The 20479-nt window shown below is 34.6% G+C and overlaps 1 protein-coding gene across 3 annotated transcripts in view; it reads right to left on the bottom strand.

Moving 5' to 3' along the window:
- LOC149555448 (TOM1-like protein 4) overlaps positions 1-19912 on the bottom strand; it is a 171652-nt gene extending 151740 nt beyond the window's left edge. The window contains exons 1-3 of one of the 3 annotated variants that reach the window (XM_089829509.1): positions 19490-19701; positions 18932-19220; positions 18580-18779 (exon numbers count right to left, since the gene is read on the bottom strand). In XM_089829509.1, the coding sequence (XP_089685635.1) occupies positions 18580-18680 (101 nt within the window). In that variant the 5' untranslated portion in view covers positions 18681-18779; positions 18932-19220; positions 19490-19701. Of the gene's footprint in view, positions 1-18579; positions 18780-18931; positions 19221-19489 lie in introns of all 3 variants that reach the window. The other 2 variants (XM_089829510.1, XM_089829508.1) reach the window with 2 other exon arrangements.
- Positions 19913-20479: the final 567 nt, after the last annotated feature.

The following is a 20479-nucleotide window of genomic DNA, read 5'->3' as shown; positions in this document are numbered from 1 at the left end:
TCCATCGAAAATATTTCTTGTGATGTCTTATCACACAATTTTCTCTGTATCTGTTTGTCTTTATTGTTGTTGTATACCATTAATTCCACAAGAAAGCACAGATGCTTCCTCTTCTTCCTACTAATATACATTCATGATAGATGAATATTGTTTTGATTTTCATATTTGTTGTCTTGGGCAATATATATGGACTTCAAACACGATTTTATATTTGCAGCAGTGCATTTGCTTGAGAGTTTCTAAAGTACTCTAAACAGGTCCATTTTGGCAACTTTTGAAGTCATTGTAATCCATGAGACTGACATGTCTTTGAGGGAGTCCACCAACTGTTTTATGTTCTTGTCTAGATTTCCAAATTCTGCATCCAATGTCTACAAGAACACCCTCTCTGATATAGTTGCTTCTCTATATTAAATGCATCTGTAGATTGCTGCTGCATTTTTCAGATGCCCATGTATTTCTCAGATCATCTTTCAATCATGTTTGTTGCTTCTTTTGCTTCAACAAGGATCTCTCAACTTTTGGACTTCTATCTTATTCACCTCCAGAGATCACACTTGTCATTGCGAAGAATGGAATGTAAATTCAAAAGCAAATTTATATTCAAGTTTTAATCTGCACTCTCAAATCTAATCGGATCTTCCTTAACCTGGCTTTGATACCATATTAATGATGATTAGATTTATCAACAGATCCGAACTGTATGTATGTTCTTTCAATTTTTGTTAATGACTCTCACAATAATCCTATTGACTGATATTTGTTCTTGCAGATTGTAATCAGAATAAGATAATTATTACTTTCAATGATTATACAAATCTGAACTAAGAGTGAAGACTTCTGATTATTGTGAATGCAATACTAAAGATGAATATAAATAATAATGATCAAGTTCTTAGAAGGCTTGTACTATTTGATTCTTGTGCATTCTTCTATTATGAGGCTTTATGAGAGGGTAACCGGTAGGCTCAGGACTCCGGAGGGCTTTTCTGTTCCGATTCAGAGCACCATTGAGGTGAAGCAAGCCTATCCTCTTTCTCCTACATTGTTTGGTTTGTATATTGATGAGTTGGAGGATTTCCTTCTAAACTTCTCTCAACCAGGAGATTGGTGTTATTTGCATCAGGTCTTGATATCCATTCTCCTCTTTGCTGATGATGTGATTCTCTTGGCCTCTTCTCTCGACAGCTTACAGAGACTCCTTGATGGTTTGGCTTCTTTTTGTGATCAGTGGTAGCTTGTGGTCAATTTCTCTAAGACTTGAGTTATGGTCTTTAACTATTTAAAGACCTCTTATCTTCATTTCTTCTTTCAGGGCCAGAAGGTTGAGATTACTCCCTCTTATATGTATCTTGGTGTGAAGTTCTCGGGGCCACACTTCAGCTTGAGACCAGCTATTCAGTCCAGAGTTAGTAAGGGCATGGGTTCCCTAGCTTTTCTGGAAAGACAATGCTTCAGGCATCATTTTCAGGATATTTCGTCTAAGTTGTCCCTTTTTGACTCCTTAGTTCATCCAATAGTTCTCTATGGTTTGGTTGTTTGGAGGCCTTCTCTTATTGCTTCTGATTGGGCTTCTATTGAGCGGGTTCAGACGTTGTTGTTATGACGTATCATTAGATGTCACAAACTCACCCCCCATAGTATTGTCTTGGCTGAGTTTGGTGCTCATCCTCTCAAACTAGCTGTCATTTTTGACTTAATTTGGGTTTTTTCATTGGCTTTGTGGTTTTATGGAGACAAGTGTTGACTGGCACAAATACTCTCATCTGGCATACTGTTCTTCGGTGGAGATTGAGATCTGACACTTCTACTAGGTTTCGATGTTGGTTCACCCAGGCCACCTCTTTGTTGGGTTCGATCGAGATTGAGATAGATCGTATTCCTCACCAGTTTTCATTGGATGCTCCTGCTCATCTTCTCCCCTCACATCAAGAGTTCAATGAGCATGTCAGATAGGATATTTATAGACAATACATTACTACTACTTGGAGTAATCCCCCAAGGGGTCTGTGACCTAGGATGGCCTTCTATGCTGAGCATTTTCTTGAGATTCAGGATGGTATTATTGTTTGTCCTGCTTATCTCTATCGACGCTAGAATTAGACTCATTTAGAGTTGGTTCTTATCGCCTTAGAGCTCAGACTGATCACCATATGGATCAGGCTGATCGGATTTGTCGGTTGTGTACTTTGGCAGATTTTGAGACTGAGACCCACTTCATATTTCGATGTCCTCTTTGCTATGAGATGAGGGAGATTTTATTGCCTTTTGAGAGACTGTTTTTCTCTTTCGATGTTCTTCATCTATATTGATCAGCGGTGTCTTGCACTTTATCTTAAGGAGGCCACCCATCTTCGAGAGATTACCCTGCAATCTTTTATACCTCAAGGGCGTACCTCTGATCAGCTCATTACTGCCTTTTTCTCTCCCTTGTCTCCTCCAGGGGGTTTGAAAAGGCCTTCCACTCCTTCTCATTCTAGATCAGTTAGACACTGCACTAGTCTCTCCAAGTAGCGACAATCCTAAAATGGTTCTTCATGGCATTCTAAGACTATTGATCGTTCACGGGTTCATCCCTCTATTACTGATTTCTTTGTGGCAAGGAAGGACTCTTAGTCTTTACCTTGTCTTCTTTCTTGTTTTGTCTCTTGCTTTTATTTCTTCTCAGTCACCGTTTGGTGCTTCTGCTTTGGCCAGCTCTTCTGTTTGTATGCTCAGTCCCATAAACCGTGTTGATTTTTTGTAGACATTAATAATATTGTTTTATCTTATCTTATCTAAGTCTGATCTGACTGCATATATATAACTATTTGGAGACATGTCAATGGATAGACATGTCTCCACATGAGTGAAGACAGGTCCATTCATGGACATGTCTCTCCATAACCAATAATTAGTTTCCTTAATCATACTAATCAAAATTTGCATCAACACAATGTAATTATGGTGACTTGTATCCGTAATTTAAGCAAACATAATCAGACTCAGATCTGTAGGATATTGAAACCATTTTCTCATTAATCGATTTACCCTCAATGCATACAGATGGCAGTAGAATTCAATCAAGTACAGATCAGTTAAATCAGTATTATACTTGGATTAAATATTCATATTTATTGTGGGTGATAGAACAAGACAATGGTTTGATATAAGTGTGTATATACATACATCAATATACATAGATCAAGACAATGATCTGATATAAGTTTGTATATACATACATCAAATATACATAATGTATATTCATGTATGTGTAAGCATATAATCTTCAGATCTTTGTATTGAAGTTATCATCCATAATTAACGTTGCTATCATTTCAACACTCCCTCTTAGCTAGGGAAGATAATACTCATCCAAGTATAGATTATAACAATATCATCTTGCTCATGATATTAGTAGGATATGATATGCTTAACAAAATCAAGTCTCATGACATTCTTCATCAATATGCACATTATGGTATGTGCACTGACATCATGTCTCATGATGTCTACAATAATAAATGATGGTATATGATGGTAAGTATGTTCGTTCAATTTTTGTTAGCGACTCTCACAAGACATTCCTATTGATTGATATTTGTTAATGCAGATTGTAATCAGAATAAGATAATTATTACTTTCAATGATTATACAAATCTGAACTAAGAATGAAGAGTTCTGATTATTCTGAATGCAATACTGAAGATGAATATGAATAATGATCGAACTCTTAGAAGGCTTGCACTATTCAATTTTTGTACATCCTTCTAAGTCCGATCTGATTGGATATATATGCCTATTTGGAGACATGTCAATGAATAGACACGTCTCCACGTGAGTGAAGAAATGTTCATTCATGGACGTGTCTCTTCATAACCAATCATTAGTTTCCTTAATCACACCGATCAAAATTTGCATCAACACAATGTAATTATGGTGACTTGTTATTGGTAACTTAAGCAAACATAATCAGACTCGGATCTGTAGAATATTGAAACCATTTTCTCATTCATCGATTTGCCATCGATGCATATAAATGGCAGTAGAATTCGATCAAATAAAGATCAATTAAATCTGTATTATACTTGGATTTAATATTCGGATTTATCATCTGTCATAGATCAAGACAATGGTTTGACATAAGTGTGTATATACATAATGTATATTGATGTATGTGTATCCATATAATCTTCAGATCTTTGTATTGAAGTTATCACCCATAATCATCTGAACGTTGCTATTATTTCAACAAATACCAATGCCACTAACATCTAACGAGCGACATAATAATCAAGACTTATAGAGACAGGACTATTGGATACACAAACAGAGATATTAAAGGAAAACAGAGCCAAAAAAGGGGGGAAAAGAAATATTAATCTGGTATTCATCTTATTATATTCGCTCATCAAAGGATTAGTCTTAGCCTACATAGATTGCAAACCTATTAAGGAAACATTATATCACATCTATTGAGAACATATATGAAATTTGATTACTTAGCATAAATGGGAATCACTTATTATGAATATTAGTGAACCAGAAGAGAGAGATTTAATGAAATTGTCCCTAATTTTCAAGTAACCAAAATGGAACATTGCAATGGAATCAGAGCATGATTTTGCCATCTTGTAGGGTAAAAGATAAAATAAGATCACCCTACAAAAATGAATTCATCAATCAAGGATTCAATTCAATGTATCTACTTAATCAGCTATTGTAATCTGTAAATAGCTATTGACACTATAATGCACCAGGTAACCATCATCTATGAGATGGCAAGAGATATGTTTTATAACAGTGATTTTTGTAAAGTTTCTGCAAAATTCTGATTTGAATCAAACTTAGGTTATACCTTCTAATACTTTCTGTAGATAAACTTCAATGTTCAGTCTTGAATGAATTTAGAAATATAAATCTGGAAATGTTTTTCACTTCTGCAAGTTGTATTCGGGTAGTATTGACTAAGGAGCAGACTTTATTGTTTCTTGTGTGTCGTTAGACTTCAACCACACCCTTATTAAATATATAGATCAAGGGGCATGTCCTTACAAAGGACATGTCCCTTTCAAAGTCTCCTTTGAATCATCTTCTTGAAGTCAGCGATTCTAAACTAACCAAAGGTGATTAGTAACTCTTCAAGCTAGTATTCCATTGTAGGTACTGATATCCTAAGAGGATAATACAATAACTTCAGACCTATTTAATGCAAGATCAGATCAATATGATCTGTACTTAGATCAACATGATTGAAAGTTATGGATTTAACACTCCCTTTTAACTTGATAATCATACAAAGAGAGATATCATATATAGCAACATCAATTAAAAATGAGCAAGCAGGGATTGATACTCTATATCTATCTGAATCTTCTTAGCATGTGGTATCATTGAACACATGATAGAATGTCATATTACTAAACCTGTGATATGACATATCACTAATACTAGTGATAACAGTATTGCAAAGAATACAATATATAGGATAAATCTTGAGAATAATTAAATTTTTCATTTATCCAAGTTGTGACTCATAGGTATTGGTATTCCTATTTCACAACATGATCCTGAGTTTAAGATCTAACAAAACACAGGATAAACTCCAGAGAATAATAAAATTCTTCTTTTCTCCAAATTGTGATTTATGAACATAGGAATGTCCACTTCACAATGTGATCTTGAACTCATCTGGATCTTATAGTAGAACTCTATTGTTTAACAAATTATCTAAGAAATTGTCATCTCTCATGATGTTGGTCATAAAAGTGTTCATTATCAAGAGATCATCACCTCTAAAATAATGAATACAAATGGTGGAGCCCATAATAGTCAATAGCCTGACATAAAATTATTTTATTAATAATTTAAAGAATTACAAATGAATTACAATTGAACCATACCAAGTCTCTTCCTAAAGTGATTTATCTTCACTCTAGATAGAGGTTTGGTGAGAATATCTATTGTCTAATCTGCAGTGCAAATGTATTCTAATTTTATAGTATTATTATCTACCATATCTCTTACATATGCTTGGACTTGTCATGTAAAACTGGATTCACTGAAAGTTTGATGGAACTCTGATTATCACAATGAATAATTGTAGGATTCATGGCTTGACCAAATAATCTCACAAGTAACTTTCTAAGCCAAACTGCTTCCCAAGAGGCCATTGATGTTGCAATGTATTCGACTTTTGTGGAACTTTGTGCTATCGAAGACTGTTTTTTGCATATCCAAGATATCATTGCTGATCCTAAACTAAAACAACATCCTGAAGTACTTTTTCTATCCTGAACACTTCCACCCCAATCTGAGTCAGTGAATCCATGTAAATCCAAGTCAACTTTCTCATATTTGAGCCCAAGGTTAAGAGTGCCTTGTAAGTATTTCATAATGTGTTTGACTGCAACTAGGTGAATCTCCTTTGGCTCACACATAAACTGACTTAAGGCGTTAACAGCATAGCATATATCAGGTCTTGTATTTACCAGGTACATAAGGGACCCAATCCTCTGTTTGTAGAGAGTAGAATCTATGGAAGGTGATTCTGCTACTGCTTCTTTAAGTTTATGTAGATTAGTCTCCATTGGAGAAGACATAGACTTGCAATTCCACATTCTAAATCTCTTCAAAATATCTAATGTATACTTCCCTTGATTAAGTATAATGCTGTCAGAATTCTGTCGTAATTCCAGTCCTAAGAAGTAATGAAGGAGTCTCAAGTCTTTCATCTCAAATTCTCTAATTAGATCTTTCTTGCATTGATCTATAAGATGATCATCACCTGTTATTAGTAAATCATCAACATATAGTATCAAGATTACCATATCATCTTTCTTCGTTTTATAATATAGATTTGGATTGGCTTCATTTTTGGAGAATCCTAAGCCAGTGAGATACTTATCAATTCTTTCATACCAAGCCCTTGGAGCCTGTTTAAGCCCACAAAGAGCTTTCTTGAGCCTGCAAACAAAAACATTAGGATCATGAGTTTCAAATCTTTTAGGTTGCTCCAAATATACCTCTTTTGTAATCTTTTCATTCAGGAATTTTTTTTTGTATCCATTTGATGTACTTTTCATCTTTTCCATGTTGCAATAGCTATGACTACTCTTACAAAGGTGTATCTGGCAACAGGAGCAAAGGTTTCTTCATAATCAATCCCTTCTTTCTGAGAGAATCCCCTGATTACAAATCTGACTTTATATTTTTCAATGCTATCGTCAACAACATGCTTTATTTTAAATATCCACTTGGAAGATATAACAGATTTTCCTTCAGGTCTAGGAACGATTTCCCAAACATCATTCTTCATAATGGATTGGTATTCTTCCGTAATAGCACCCTTCCAAGTTGTATGTTCAATAGCATCTGAAACATTGGTTGGTTTTGATTTAGACAAATCATTCATGTTTGTTGTATAACTAGAAAATCTTTTGGGTCTTTTGTTTTGTCTAATTGTTCCCGATGGTGCAGCGAAGTCTTGTGCTTTTTCTACTATTTTAATGGCCCAAAGTGGTCTTTTCTTAGAATTTTGAGTTTCTTAAAGATTAAGATTTTGAATTTCATCTTCAATTTCTTCAATGTTCTCCCTCTGAGACTCAGATTCAGTATTTCTTTTAGAACTAGGTAAATGAGAGGGTTCTTCAAAACTTAGGGCTCTTTTAAATGCTAAATCTTCTTCAAAAATTACATACCTACTAAGTTCAATACTTTTCTAACTAGATATGAAAATCCTATATGCTTTAGATGTTTCACTATATCCTACAAAAATACCTTTCCTCACGGAGGGTTCTAACTTAGTTCTCTTTTCTTTTGGAACATGTATATATATTGGGCACCCAAAAATCCTAAGATGACTTATATTGGGTTTAACCTTAGTAAAGACTTCTTCAGGAGTTTTATCTCTAAGGTAGGAATGAGGACTCCTGTTTTGAATATAGACAGCAGTACAAGATGCTTCTGCCCAAAGATAATATTCTAGATTTTGATCAAATATCATAGCTCTTGTAGCTTCTATGATTGTTCTATTCTTCCTTTCTACTACCCTGTTTTGTTGTGGCTTATAAGGAATGATATACTTCCTTATAATTCATGTTTCTTTACAAAACCTTTTAAACAAATCTTAAGTATATTCCCCCCCATTATCAGTCCTAAAAGTTTTAATTTTATGTCCTAATAAGTTTTCAGTTAAGGTTTTAAATCCTTTAAATCTCTTTAGGATTTCTTTTAATTCTTTGCATTTTAAGAAGTAAATCCAAATTTTCCTAGAGAAATCATCTATAAAAAGTATATAGTACTAGGATCCTCCGCGAGAAGGAACAGACATAGGTCCACATAAATCTATGGATTAATTCCAAAACATTGTTAGTTTTTTTAGTACTATCATGAAATGGACTTTTGGTGTTCTTACCCAGAGCGCATCCTTTGCATATGCTTGAGTGATCTTTATTCAGGTTAGGTAAACCAGTAACCATCTTCTCCATAGTTGATAAAGTTTTGAAATTTAGATGTCCTAACCTTTTGTGTCATATTTCATTTATATTTGCAACTTCATGAATTAGGGCTTGAATAGTTCGACTAGGTTCTGAATTTAATTCATACAAATACCCTTTTCTTTGACCAATCAATTTTGCTTTCTTAATTGAGTTCTTAGCCCAGGTTATGACTTTACTGTCCATGAATGGAACGTTATGTCCATCATTTTCAAATGCTGTAATCGAGATTAGATTCCTTTTTATTCCTGGTACATAGAGTACTCCTTTGAGAAGAAGAGAACTACTTGACTTTAATTTCAAGGTGCAATTTCCAATTCCTTTGATGGAATGCGTTGAATTATCACCGATGGTGACTTCACCATTAACCTTTTCTAATATAGAGTCTAGTGCTTCTTTGTATCTTGTAATATGTCAAGATGATCCACTATCAATCACCCATGCCTTACTTGAGACTTCATTTGATAGTGCTAAATACAATACACGATTCTTAGGATCATAGTTATCTTCTTCGCCAATAATATTTGTACAGTTCACTTGTTTAGAATTCTTATAGCAATTAGATCTATAATGTCCAAACTTTTCACATCTGAAGCATTTTATTTTGGATAGATCTTTCTTGGGTTTGTCATTCTTTTGATTACCCTTTTTTTTCTTAAAATGCTTCTTCTTGCCTTTATAGGAATTTGTATTAAGTACATGAAGTTCTTCATCTTCCATTTTCAATTTTCCTCCTTTCTTTAGTTTTCTAGATTCTTCCTGAAGACAATCTCTCTTAAGTCTATTAAAGTCAGGAAGATTATCTCTGGCACTTAATGAAGTTCTTCATCTTCCATTTTCAATTTTCCTCCTTTCTTTAGTTTTCTAGATTTTTCCTGAAGACAATCTCTCTTAAGTCTATTAAAGTCAGGAAGATTATCTCTGGCACTTACTCCTTGTGCCAATGTTTCCCATGAATCTGGTAATCCATCTATAGCTATTACTGTTAGTTCTCTGTCATTAATGATGGTTCCTAAACTTGCAAGTTCATCTCTTAGGTTGGCAACCGTTGGGAAGTAAGAATTCATCGATTTCCCCCTTCTTTATTTGTATGTGATTTAGTTGCCTTTTTAGTGCGAAAACTCTAGTTGCATTGTTATCCTCATATGCATTTAGTAATGCATTCATCATAGCAAAAGTTGTTTGATGTTTCGTTAGCATGGGTACTATATCATTTTTCACTCCATCTAACATGATCTGAATGGATTTCCTATTTCTTTTACTCTAGATAGTTTTATGAGGTTCAACACTAGATTGCCTGGATGCTGAATCAACAAATTGTTTTACATCATTTTCTTCAAGAATTATCATGATTCTGAATTTTCAAGCATCGAAGTGTTCTTTCCCATCAAACCTGTAATCGGGTCTGATTGTGTATGCCATTGAAAATAGAAGAGTGATGCTGGATATATATCAAGTCTGATTATTTAATTTGTAGAGCCTAGGTTCGACTACTAGAGCTATGATACCATGTCAAGTTTCTGCAAATTTCTGATTTGAATCAAACTTAGATTATACCTTCTAATACTTGTTGTAGATAAACTTCAATGTTCAGTCTTGAATGAATTTAGAAATATAAATCTGGAAATGTTTTTCACTTCTGCAAGTTGTATTCGGGCAGTATTGACTAAGGAGCAGACTTTATTGTTTCTTGTGTGTCCTTAGACTTCAACCACACCCTTATTAAATATATAGATCAAGGGGCATGTCCTTACAAAGGACATGTCCCTTTCAAATTATCCTTTGAATCATCTTCTTGAAGTCGGCGACTTTTCATGCAAATATTAGTTTAGATTCTAAACTAACCAAGGGTGATTAGTAAGTCTTCAAACTAGTATTCCATTATAGGCACTGGTATCCTAAGAGGATAATACAATAACTTCAGACCTATTTAATGCAAGATCAGATCAGTATGATCTGTACTCAGACCAGCATGATTGAAAATTATGGATTTAACAATTTAATGAAGAAAAAAGCGATTCTTATGTTTAATAAATCTAATTGCTCAAACAACAACCGCATTAGAAAAATGAATGGCATTATTGGAGCATTATGTCTGGTGGAGACAACAAACAGAGAAAAACTCGTCAGCACTTGGGGAAAAGAATAAATATCTGGAATAATTCATATGGATTGTAGCTAAAATTGAATCAGGATTTTTTTAGTATGGAATTCAAAATTAAGATCTCAGAAACAACAAACAGGAATAAATGTAATACAGAGCACATAGGAAAGACAGAGGGAAATATAACATAGTTGACAAATGACAAGGGATGCATATATGCTACCCAACTGAGCAACAACAACAGCAAATATATTATGAGCAGGATATCATAACCCAAAAATTGGATAATACATGTAAGGGGAATGCCAGCAGAAAACGATGACACTCAAATGAATAGGGGAATTAGAAATTTAAAAAAAATAAGAGAGGCATCGAACAAGAGTTTTCCCTAAGATTAGATCATTAGCAACGAACAACAAATAAGGATGATATAAGTGGATACAACCAACAATCAGAACCATTGATAACTAGAACGAAGAAAGCAGGACATATTGTCAATAACAATTGCCAACCATCAATCCATAACAAAAGAATATTCATTAGCAGATCAATCAATATAAGAGAGATTTAAAATCATATCCAATGCAAGGAAAGGGAAGGATGAAACAATAGGAGAAAAAATATTAAATAGTATAATTTGGAGCTTTTGGGTGTCTCTTGGCGATGACAGAACAGGAGCAATATTGATACCTCAATTTACATGCAACGACATAGATATTGGAGTATATAATCATGTTCAGCACCATTTCATACAGTCAGAAAAGTGTGCCACTAGAATAGTCATCGACATCTCAACCATGGTCAGCAATAGTTACATTTGAGAGAGATCAATTCATATGATAAATGTGGTGACAGAGTTGTGGAAGACACAACACAACCCACATTTATATGTGACTTTATACTAATAATGAGAGTGATCAACCATTGTAAGGAACACTACTGTGAATCATTGCAGATAAGAAAAGAGGTTGTGTTTGAATGTAAGACTAAATACATGCGAAAGCCGATAATGTCAAGGAGGACAATGGTCAATTTCGGAGACTCTAATGGCACATGATAAGACTTGCTATAGAAGATTTGATAATCATATAAGACCAAAATACATTTAATTGAATGTGAAGAATGAAGACATCGACTACCTAAATGTCCAAAAGAAGATAAAATAACCACAAAGGATAGAGCCCTCAACTATCATATAAAAATAACATTTGTTTATTTTCTATACATCAGAACTCTCATCATGAAAGAAGCAAATGAATACTTGCAATCAGATGATTCAAATAGGTTAGCAAGTGGTCACAATATCACTATAGATGATTGCATGTTTCCACAAATGTTTCTCTAAAGAATTTTTTCTTTGTGGTAGAAGTCTTAGTAAAAGAGATTGGAAAGTGGCTAAAAATACTGGATTGGATAGAAAGATGCCCCTAGTCAATGAGGCAATTTTGGACAAACAAAAGCTTACAATGGCTGATGAGGCCTGCAGGCCTCATTCTTTAAAAAACTAGATAACACTCTTAAAGAAGATTTGCTAGGTAGCACTACACAGATCAAGCATAGCCATAAAACCGCAAGCCATTTCCACAATGAATTTGATTGCAATGAAGAGTAATCTAGATTCAAAGCGAGAGAAAAATGGTCTTTACAAAAGCTTATCTGAGTTTTTGACATATCTACAGACAGTTCAAATTTTGTTTCTACTCTTAAATTGTAAGTCAAAGACTTTTCAAGTTGTTTTGTTGTTGCAAGGAAGATATTGAAATGCATGTAGAAAATGAAAGTAGCGACCTAGATATGGCATGCCTCGAAAGCAGAAATAAGAAGATTCTGCAAGGTTTGGTTGACTGTCTCTATCAAACAGGCTATGACAAACAGGACTTCAACCTTTGTAAGCATTCTTTACATTTGCTTGTATTTATTGTTGCATCGGGGAACATGATAATAACATGTTTGCTGAACTTTTACTGCACTCTGGTTGTGATAATCTACAAGAAAAGATATTATATCTTGATTCATTCAGCAATGATAGTCTGGAGACAGTAAAAACTTAGAATTCATAGTTCATATTATGTTAAAAAAATGTGCATGTTGAGCACCACAGTTTACAAAGCTCAAATGATGGACAACAACAAAGGCTAAAAGTTTTGTTTCTACTTGTTACCTTGCTTAATTCTGAGAGTGATGAAGAAAAGGATCTGGCTAAGATAGACAACATTGTAGGAGGAATTCTCAACTGTTGAAGGCATCCAAGAAAGAAGTCATATGGGAAGACATCTAAGTATAAACAGAGGATTAGATGTGACTAAAATAATACAACAATATGGAGATATGATTCTTTTATAGAGAAGTAACTCCTTAATAAGATATAAAGATCGTATCAAGACCAGCACAACAATATATAAAGAGAGCAGTCATCCATTCCACATCGACAAAACGGAGCCAAAGTTTTAAACAGATAAGTGATTGAGAGAGGGTCTTTTTATCAAACTAGAGTGAACACAATCTGGAAGGAGGTACCTTATGTTGATAATACTTATTTATGTTTACTTTTTGAAAACATGATCCAAGCCAGGTCTGGTGAAGGGCGTTCCTAGTGAGCCTCGAGATTGATCCAAAGAAATGCTTGGTGGAGGGAATTCTTGGTGAGTGTTCGAGATTTATCAAGAGACATTCTTGGTGAGTGTCGAAAATTGATTAGACGTTCTTGGTGAGTGTCAAGGCTTGATCAAGGACATTCTTGGTGAATGTTACAGCTTGATCAAGAGACATTCTTGATGAGCGTCAAGACTTGACTTGGACATTCTTGGTGAGCCTCAAGGCTTGGTCAAGTATATTCATAGTGACTGTCAAAGCTGATCAACGGAAATTTTTGGTATATGTGAAAACTTGATTTAGACATTCATCGTGAGCGTTAAGGCTTGATTAAGGACATTCTTGGTGAGTGTCATAGCTTGATCAAGATAAATTCTTGGTCAGTGTATAAAAAATGATTTAGACATTCTTGGGGAGCATCAAGGCTTGACCACGGACATTCTTGGTAAGTTTCAAAGCTTGATCTAGAGACATTCTTGGTGAGTGTCAAATCTGATTTAGACATTCTTGGTGACTGTCAACGTTTGATCAAGGACATTCTTGGTGGGTGTTTAAGCTTGATCAAAAGAGCTTCTTTGAGCTAAGAAACACCTATTTGAAGGGAAGGAAAGTACTATCATACATCAAGATAAGTTCTATCTTTTGAATTGTTCTTGATATTTTCAATTGAATATTATGATCTTCTGATTTTATATTTGTAAATATGTTGTAATTCTAATGTCAAGTTGAAATTAATTTTTCAAGGTCATTTGAGTGGCTATCAAAGTTGCATGACAGAAACCAATCGTGTTAAATCAGAACTGCTTGAGGGCAAGCAATTTTGGAAAGGGCAGACTATAATGTCCCCTTTATTTCGTAATTAGGTTTAAAAATACTAAGTTAAATGAATAAATAAATAAATAGGATATAATAATTATTATGAAAAAAATTAATATATAATTTAATAATATACATATAATAGAAGAGAATTCAATAATAGTAAAATGAATAATAAATATAATACCAAATTAAATTAATAATATTTTAAGACATTAACAGTAAAATAACAACACCATAAAAATCTAACAAGTGACATAATAATCACAGCTTATAGAGACGGGACTATTGGATACACAAACAGAGATATTAAAGGAAAAAGATCAAAAAAGGGGGAGAAAAAGAAATATTAATCTAGTATTCATCTTATTATATTCGCTCATCAGAGCATGAGCCTCAGCCAATATAGATGGCAAATTTATTAAGGAAAACATTATATCGCATGTAGTTAAAGCATATATAAAATTCGATTTTTTAGCATAAATGGGAATCAATTATTATGAATATTAGTGTATAGATTTAAGGAAGTTGTCACTAATTTTCAAGTAACCAAAGGTATGGGACACTCCATAGCCCTTGTATTGGATGATGGATTTGTGGGAATGTGGATTACTGTAACACTGTGTGAGTTGTTCTTTTTAAGTATATATTATAGTTTGGTTGTGTATATTTGTTCGTACTCATTGTCTCCTCTAAAGTTGAAAATTGCTTACTTTAAAATATGCACCATATTATTAATCTGAACTCATTTTGCTGTTAATTCTTACGGACATGTTTAGGTCTCATTTTGCTTATTCCACAAGCTAATCTCATAACTTTTATGTTACTCTTAAGCCTATTTTCATGCTAGAATTGACCATATAAGATTTGGGACAAATGCGTAGAGCACTACAGAGGAAATGTTGCACCTAGATGCTATAGTCTAAAACAATTCTGATTGATTACAACTTCTAGGTACTAAAACTTAAAGCTTCAGATACAAGTGTAACCTGGGATATGAGGACCAATCTTGCTTATCTAAACCAAGAAGAATAAGGATCCTAGGATCCATTTTAAGAACATCTACACTCTCTCCACACTGGGTTTTTCCTCTAGCTCCCATACTAAGTTTTCTATCACTTATTCACTTTCATCTATGGTTGAAATCTGAAAATCATCACTTGCTGAATATTCTCATGTGATCTCTATCCTTTGCACTTGCCATTAGATCCCAACCTTGCTCCTAGATCCTCTCCAATCTTCCTCCTTCCATTCCCCTCACCCAATTGCTCATGTTGTCTTGAAATCCCTTCTCCAAAATCCTTATCACAGGTCTAACTTCTCTTGAATCTGTCTCCCAATCATATCAATGGCATTCCATCTCCTACATTGTCCTTTATTGCACAAGAAAACACTAAAAGAATAAACATCCTCCTAGGGTTTACTTGTAGCTGCAATGCTTTGTACACCCCACATAGGATCAAACACATCTAATATTTTCAAGGCTTTCCTGGTGGTTGAAGCATACTAAATAAGGAACTGACTAAGGTAGACTTGCAAATAACCTAACCTGCTTTCGCTGTCGCCTAACTTAGATGGTGAAAATCTGAAGATCTGAAGCAATTGTACACAAGGTATTGATTGATTTAAAACCTAGAGAGGCAAGAAGAAAAACAAATGCCAATTGAGCACCCCACTGCACTTTGTCAAACCCTAGCACCCAACAGTAGCATTATTGTCTCCTATAGTACCCATGGGAAAGAAAATTGTCCTGTCAGAAATTTTATAGGGATCACTGGCGCCAAACCTCAATGCTACAATCTACATTAGCACACAACTTGAACCCTAGTGTCTACACAAATGCTAGGCTGCATTTCTGTCTACCCTAGCGCCCAAGTTTCAATTCGTCCTCTACAGGTGACAGAAGCCCCAAGTTTGTCTAGATGATTCTTCTAGCCTTCATCAGACCTCCTGTCAAGTATAATTCAACATTTAACTTTTTAAGCAATCCAGAGACACATCTTCTCACCTCTAATCTCTTTCCTTTACACGTTTACATATCCCAGCTCATACATTTAATCTATTTAAAAATTTAAAATGTAAAACTAGTATTTAATAAATTGATGTTTTATATACCATATTTCAGTTTATGATCAGATTTAAATAGAGTAGTGCAAAGAAAAAAAGCATATCCTAGGTTAACTTACCCCCTGCATTCATCCACATTTAATTTAATGTAGCATTCCAAAATTATTCTTTCACCTCAAATTCAAGGTACCCCAGGCAATCAAGAAAGAAAGGATTTATTCACTGACATTTTCAATATACTTGAGATTATTGCAATTCGAGAATGCATTCACAAGGAAGTCCACAAAACCTAGGTAACACCCAATACTGTTTAGGACAATCTAGTGTAGACAAATCATGTTGATCAAATGATAGTCTACTTGCTCAGACGTTTAATGCACTACTATCTCTTGATAAAAGAATTGCTGCAGAGAGGAATGGTATGACCTGCTATACTTAGTGATCAACGGAGATAGCAAGAGTACGACAGATTTTGGCAAAAAGAAAAGGAGGCCATCAAAAAGGTTTGATGTACAGCATATGAAGAAGAAGAGAACATAAGTGCTAATTGCCACAAGAAAGTCTTCTGTGGTATCTTCCAATCCAGCAAAGGACACCAATTCACTATGCAGAGGAGAGGCTCAGAAGTCCTAGCATAGGGTTAAAAAAGAATTCAAAAGAAGCCAGCATTAAAATATACAATAACCTCTAACAAGGGGCCCATAATATCAACCACCAAACAATGAAGGTAGTAACTGTCTGAAAAAAAATATAGAAATGATAGCACTTTGTTGCACTCATGGTGAGGCAATGCAACACTAGCAAGGATTGTCCCAAAACATCTGGACTGAATTTTAACCTGGTTGAATTCAAAGTTATTATGATAACAACCCCTTGTAAATATGAGAAAACATTCAGTATCCCAATTTAGCAATAGAAAAGCAGAGGCTCATTTTGAGCTACAAAAAGTAATAGACAAAGTAAACTTCAAGAAGCTTAAATAGACACTGCCATTAATAGGCCATCTTAGTTTCAACCTCTTTTTCTTTGTCAAACAGATAGACTGTGGAGCAGGTGCTGCAGATTCTGGTGCCTATGAGGAGAACCAACCTGCTTCAGAGAATCCCTAGCCATTAGGATATTATATGCATCATGATCCTGAACTAGCAAATTTAGCAAATGACAGGCAAGGAATCAGTAGACACCATAATCCTTATAATCACGAAAAGTGATCAAGAGAGAGAATCCTGCAGTTATCCATACGGCAATCTTTGGGAAGACCCTAACTGGTGATCGTCAATGGATTTCGAGTGCAAATGTCCTCTTAGAAAAAATCTGGCATTAATTGGCAGGCTTACTAATTGATTTACAGCACCCAAGCTACAAAGAATGTAGCAGTAGTCAATAGCACAGAGGAAAATTCATGAAGGCTCACTAGATACTGATGTTCATGGGCCATCTTAGTTTCAATGTCTAGTTAATGGAGCAGGTGCTGCAGACTAGGGTGCCACTGAGGAGGACCAACCTGCTTCAGAGAATCCCTAACTATTAGGATTTTATACGCATCATGATCCTGACCCCGCTAATTTAGAAGATATTAATGATGGGGAAGGAATTGGTAGGCACCATAATCCTAATCGTCGAGAAAGGTGTTCAAGAGAGATAATCCTGCAGTTGTCCATACGGACATATTGGAGAAGACCGTAACTAGTAATCATCAATGGAGTTGAAGTGTGAATGTCTACTTAGAAGAAATCTGACATAAATTGGGGTAGTTCCACTAATTAATTTAAAGCACTCAAGCTACAGTGAGTGACAGTGAGTGTACCAGTACAGAATAGCAGCCTTGGGAGTATTAGCCACTCAAATTTGACTGCAATTGACATCTTTAGCATGATGATTCGAACTCAACTAGATTACATTCGAAGGCTCTCGGTGACTGACTATAAAAAATTTCATAGAACCAATGCATATTTAGTTCTATTGATGTGTGACTCTCATAAATGATTCAAGCTACACCTCTCCCTTTAGGATGTTTAAAACTTCACTATTTTGACTAATAGTGAGCAAACTAAGTACTACAATCAAACATTTCTGATAAATCTTGCAGGTTGTCCATTTCAGAGAACAATTCAGATTGGGCTAATTTGCCCGAGCTCCAGTAACTTATTTGAGACATTGATTTTACCCTTGGTATTATGATTTATAAAAATATCTAAATGCATTGTGATAGTTAGATTCTGCTTTGGCTTTTTCAGATTTGGCGGATTTAACATTTGACACTGGATTCATAGAATACGTTCAAATAAAGCCTTTATTGTGTTCCGAAATCTAAATTTCTAGGTAATTTTGGCGAGGATAAACATTTAACATACATGGCCTGTATTTTGTTCCAAGGAACTATGCATTCTCAAATTCCGAAAGTCTTAACAAGAGCGAAACAAGGTAACTATATTAATGTCCAAGTACTACCAAAGTAGGTCAATGATAAGCAGGAACTAAAAAGGTAACTGACGAGAGCAAAGGTTTATACTGGCATCCTACCTGGGATCATCGTTAACAATATCGCAGAGCTCAATATTGAGTCCCCAATCTGGACCATATAACACTTCACTCGTTGCTCCCTCCACTAAATCACTTGCCATCTGTCTTCTTTATTGCCCCAGAGCCGTTTATCCGATCAAGCCCAAAAATTTGACCGGATATGATCGTATGTTTAAAGGACAAAAAATTATCACCCTCCACTGCAAAACCTCAAACAAATAAAGAATTATCAACTCGCTCTACTCGAAATGACAGAAATCAAGCCTATATGAATCACAGAAACCTACGTGGCTTAAAGAGGAATGAAAAAATGACAACTATTAAGAGACAGAGAGATCGAGAAAATTAGTACAGTTGACATTAGTGATTTTCCTGCAGCAGCTTATGTTCAGACAAATCCCAGCTGAAATAGTGCAAACTAGTCATATGCTACAGCTACACTGAAAGGAAAACATAGTTTATCATCCAATACAATGCACAGGTTTCAATTCCCCACGATCATCGAAGAATTAAATTCACTACAACTAAGGTTCTGAGAATTATGGCGTGCACTATTACTGGAACAGACTTGCACTTCAATTTTAAACGTCTGAATTAGTGGTAAAAAGAGGGAACCCGCACTGGTAATCTCCAAATATGAACTGCAAGTAAATATACCAACAGAAATATAAACACAGCATAATTATGCTCAGTTCTATCAGTGAAATTGTGTTCGAAAAAAAAAAAAACTCACCACTTACGGATCTAAAACAAAAGAAAGGCCTGTATTTTCAATTACAGATCAATTTCTGGGTGTCGAAGTTTTTCAATTAAATTAATCAAACGCCCATGTGGGTATCAACTTTTTTCCAATTAACGAATCATAGACACATGTGGGTAACATATTTTTAAATCAAAGCTAGTTAGTTACCAGAGAACGGTGTCCGAAAACTGGTCTAGATCTGAATTAGAAGTTGGTTCCCTACTTTGAAATGAAATGCTGAAAACTTGTATTTGGAGGACTTAAAAAAGTCACTTGAAGTACTCTTTTCAGCTTTATCAGAGTACCTTTCGCTTTTGATTCTAACTTGGATTTATATGATAAATTATCTGGTTTAAGAATGATGGGATAATGAATTTTATAGGAACCTCGACTTCGTCTGGAGGAGTCCATGGAATTCTCTCTTTTTGCTTTTTCCCGAATCTGCTAAGAGAAAAATTATTTGAATATGGTTGGTCATTACATTTACTGACATGGTTGAAACAACAGAGAATAGAGGGGAATAGATGGACGGTGACTTGTAACGAAAATTTACTGCTAAAAACCGATAGGGATGGATGATCCTATCCCTGACACTTGGATTGCTGATTTAATATATGAAATAATTCTTCAATAGAATATAACACAGCTGTGAATAACGAGTATGAGCGAACTTAGTTGAGAGGGATTAGATGGCAAAAGGGAATCTCTATCTAATATGCTTTATGGAAAGAAATTCAGATAATTATCTCTCTTGTATGCTTTTGGTAGAAATATAACAATTCCCACTAGAAGTATTAGGTATGAGTATAGAATTCACTAAAGCTAGCAAGGATAAAGAACTCTCAACAAAACCATTTTAAAGTTGTGTGCGCTTTTATAATATATATTTATTATTATTTTGGTAATAGTATGTATGAGTGTTTTTATAGTTCATATAGTACATACATAAATGTTTTGTATTCAGTAATTCATAATTAGAAAGGGGAAAAGAGGAAAAATGGATAGAAAACCTATAAAAAGGGTTGGAGAGGGTAAAAGCAAGGAAGAACAAGTGTAGGGTGTAAGATAGATGATTAAAGGAAATATATAAAGATAAAGAATTCTTAATAAAATATATTGTAAAGTTATCTAAAATAAATATAATGGTAAAAATTATAT

The sequence above is a fragment of the Cupressus sempervirens genome, chromosome 5 (genome assembly GCF_028749045.1).
Source record: "Cupressus sempervirens isolate cs-2001-9-10 chromosome 5, ASM2874904v1, whole genome shotgun sequence".
In the NCBI taxonomy this organism is placed as follows: Eukaryota; Viridiplantae; Streptophyta; class Pinopsida; order Cupressales; family Cupressaceae; genus Cupressus; species Cupressus sempervirens.
This window is presented reverse-complemented; position numbering and strand designations above follow the sequence as displayed.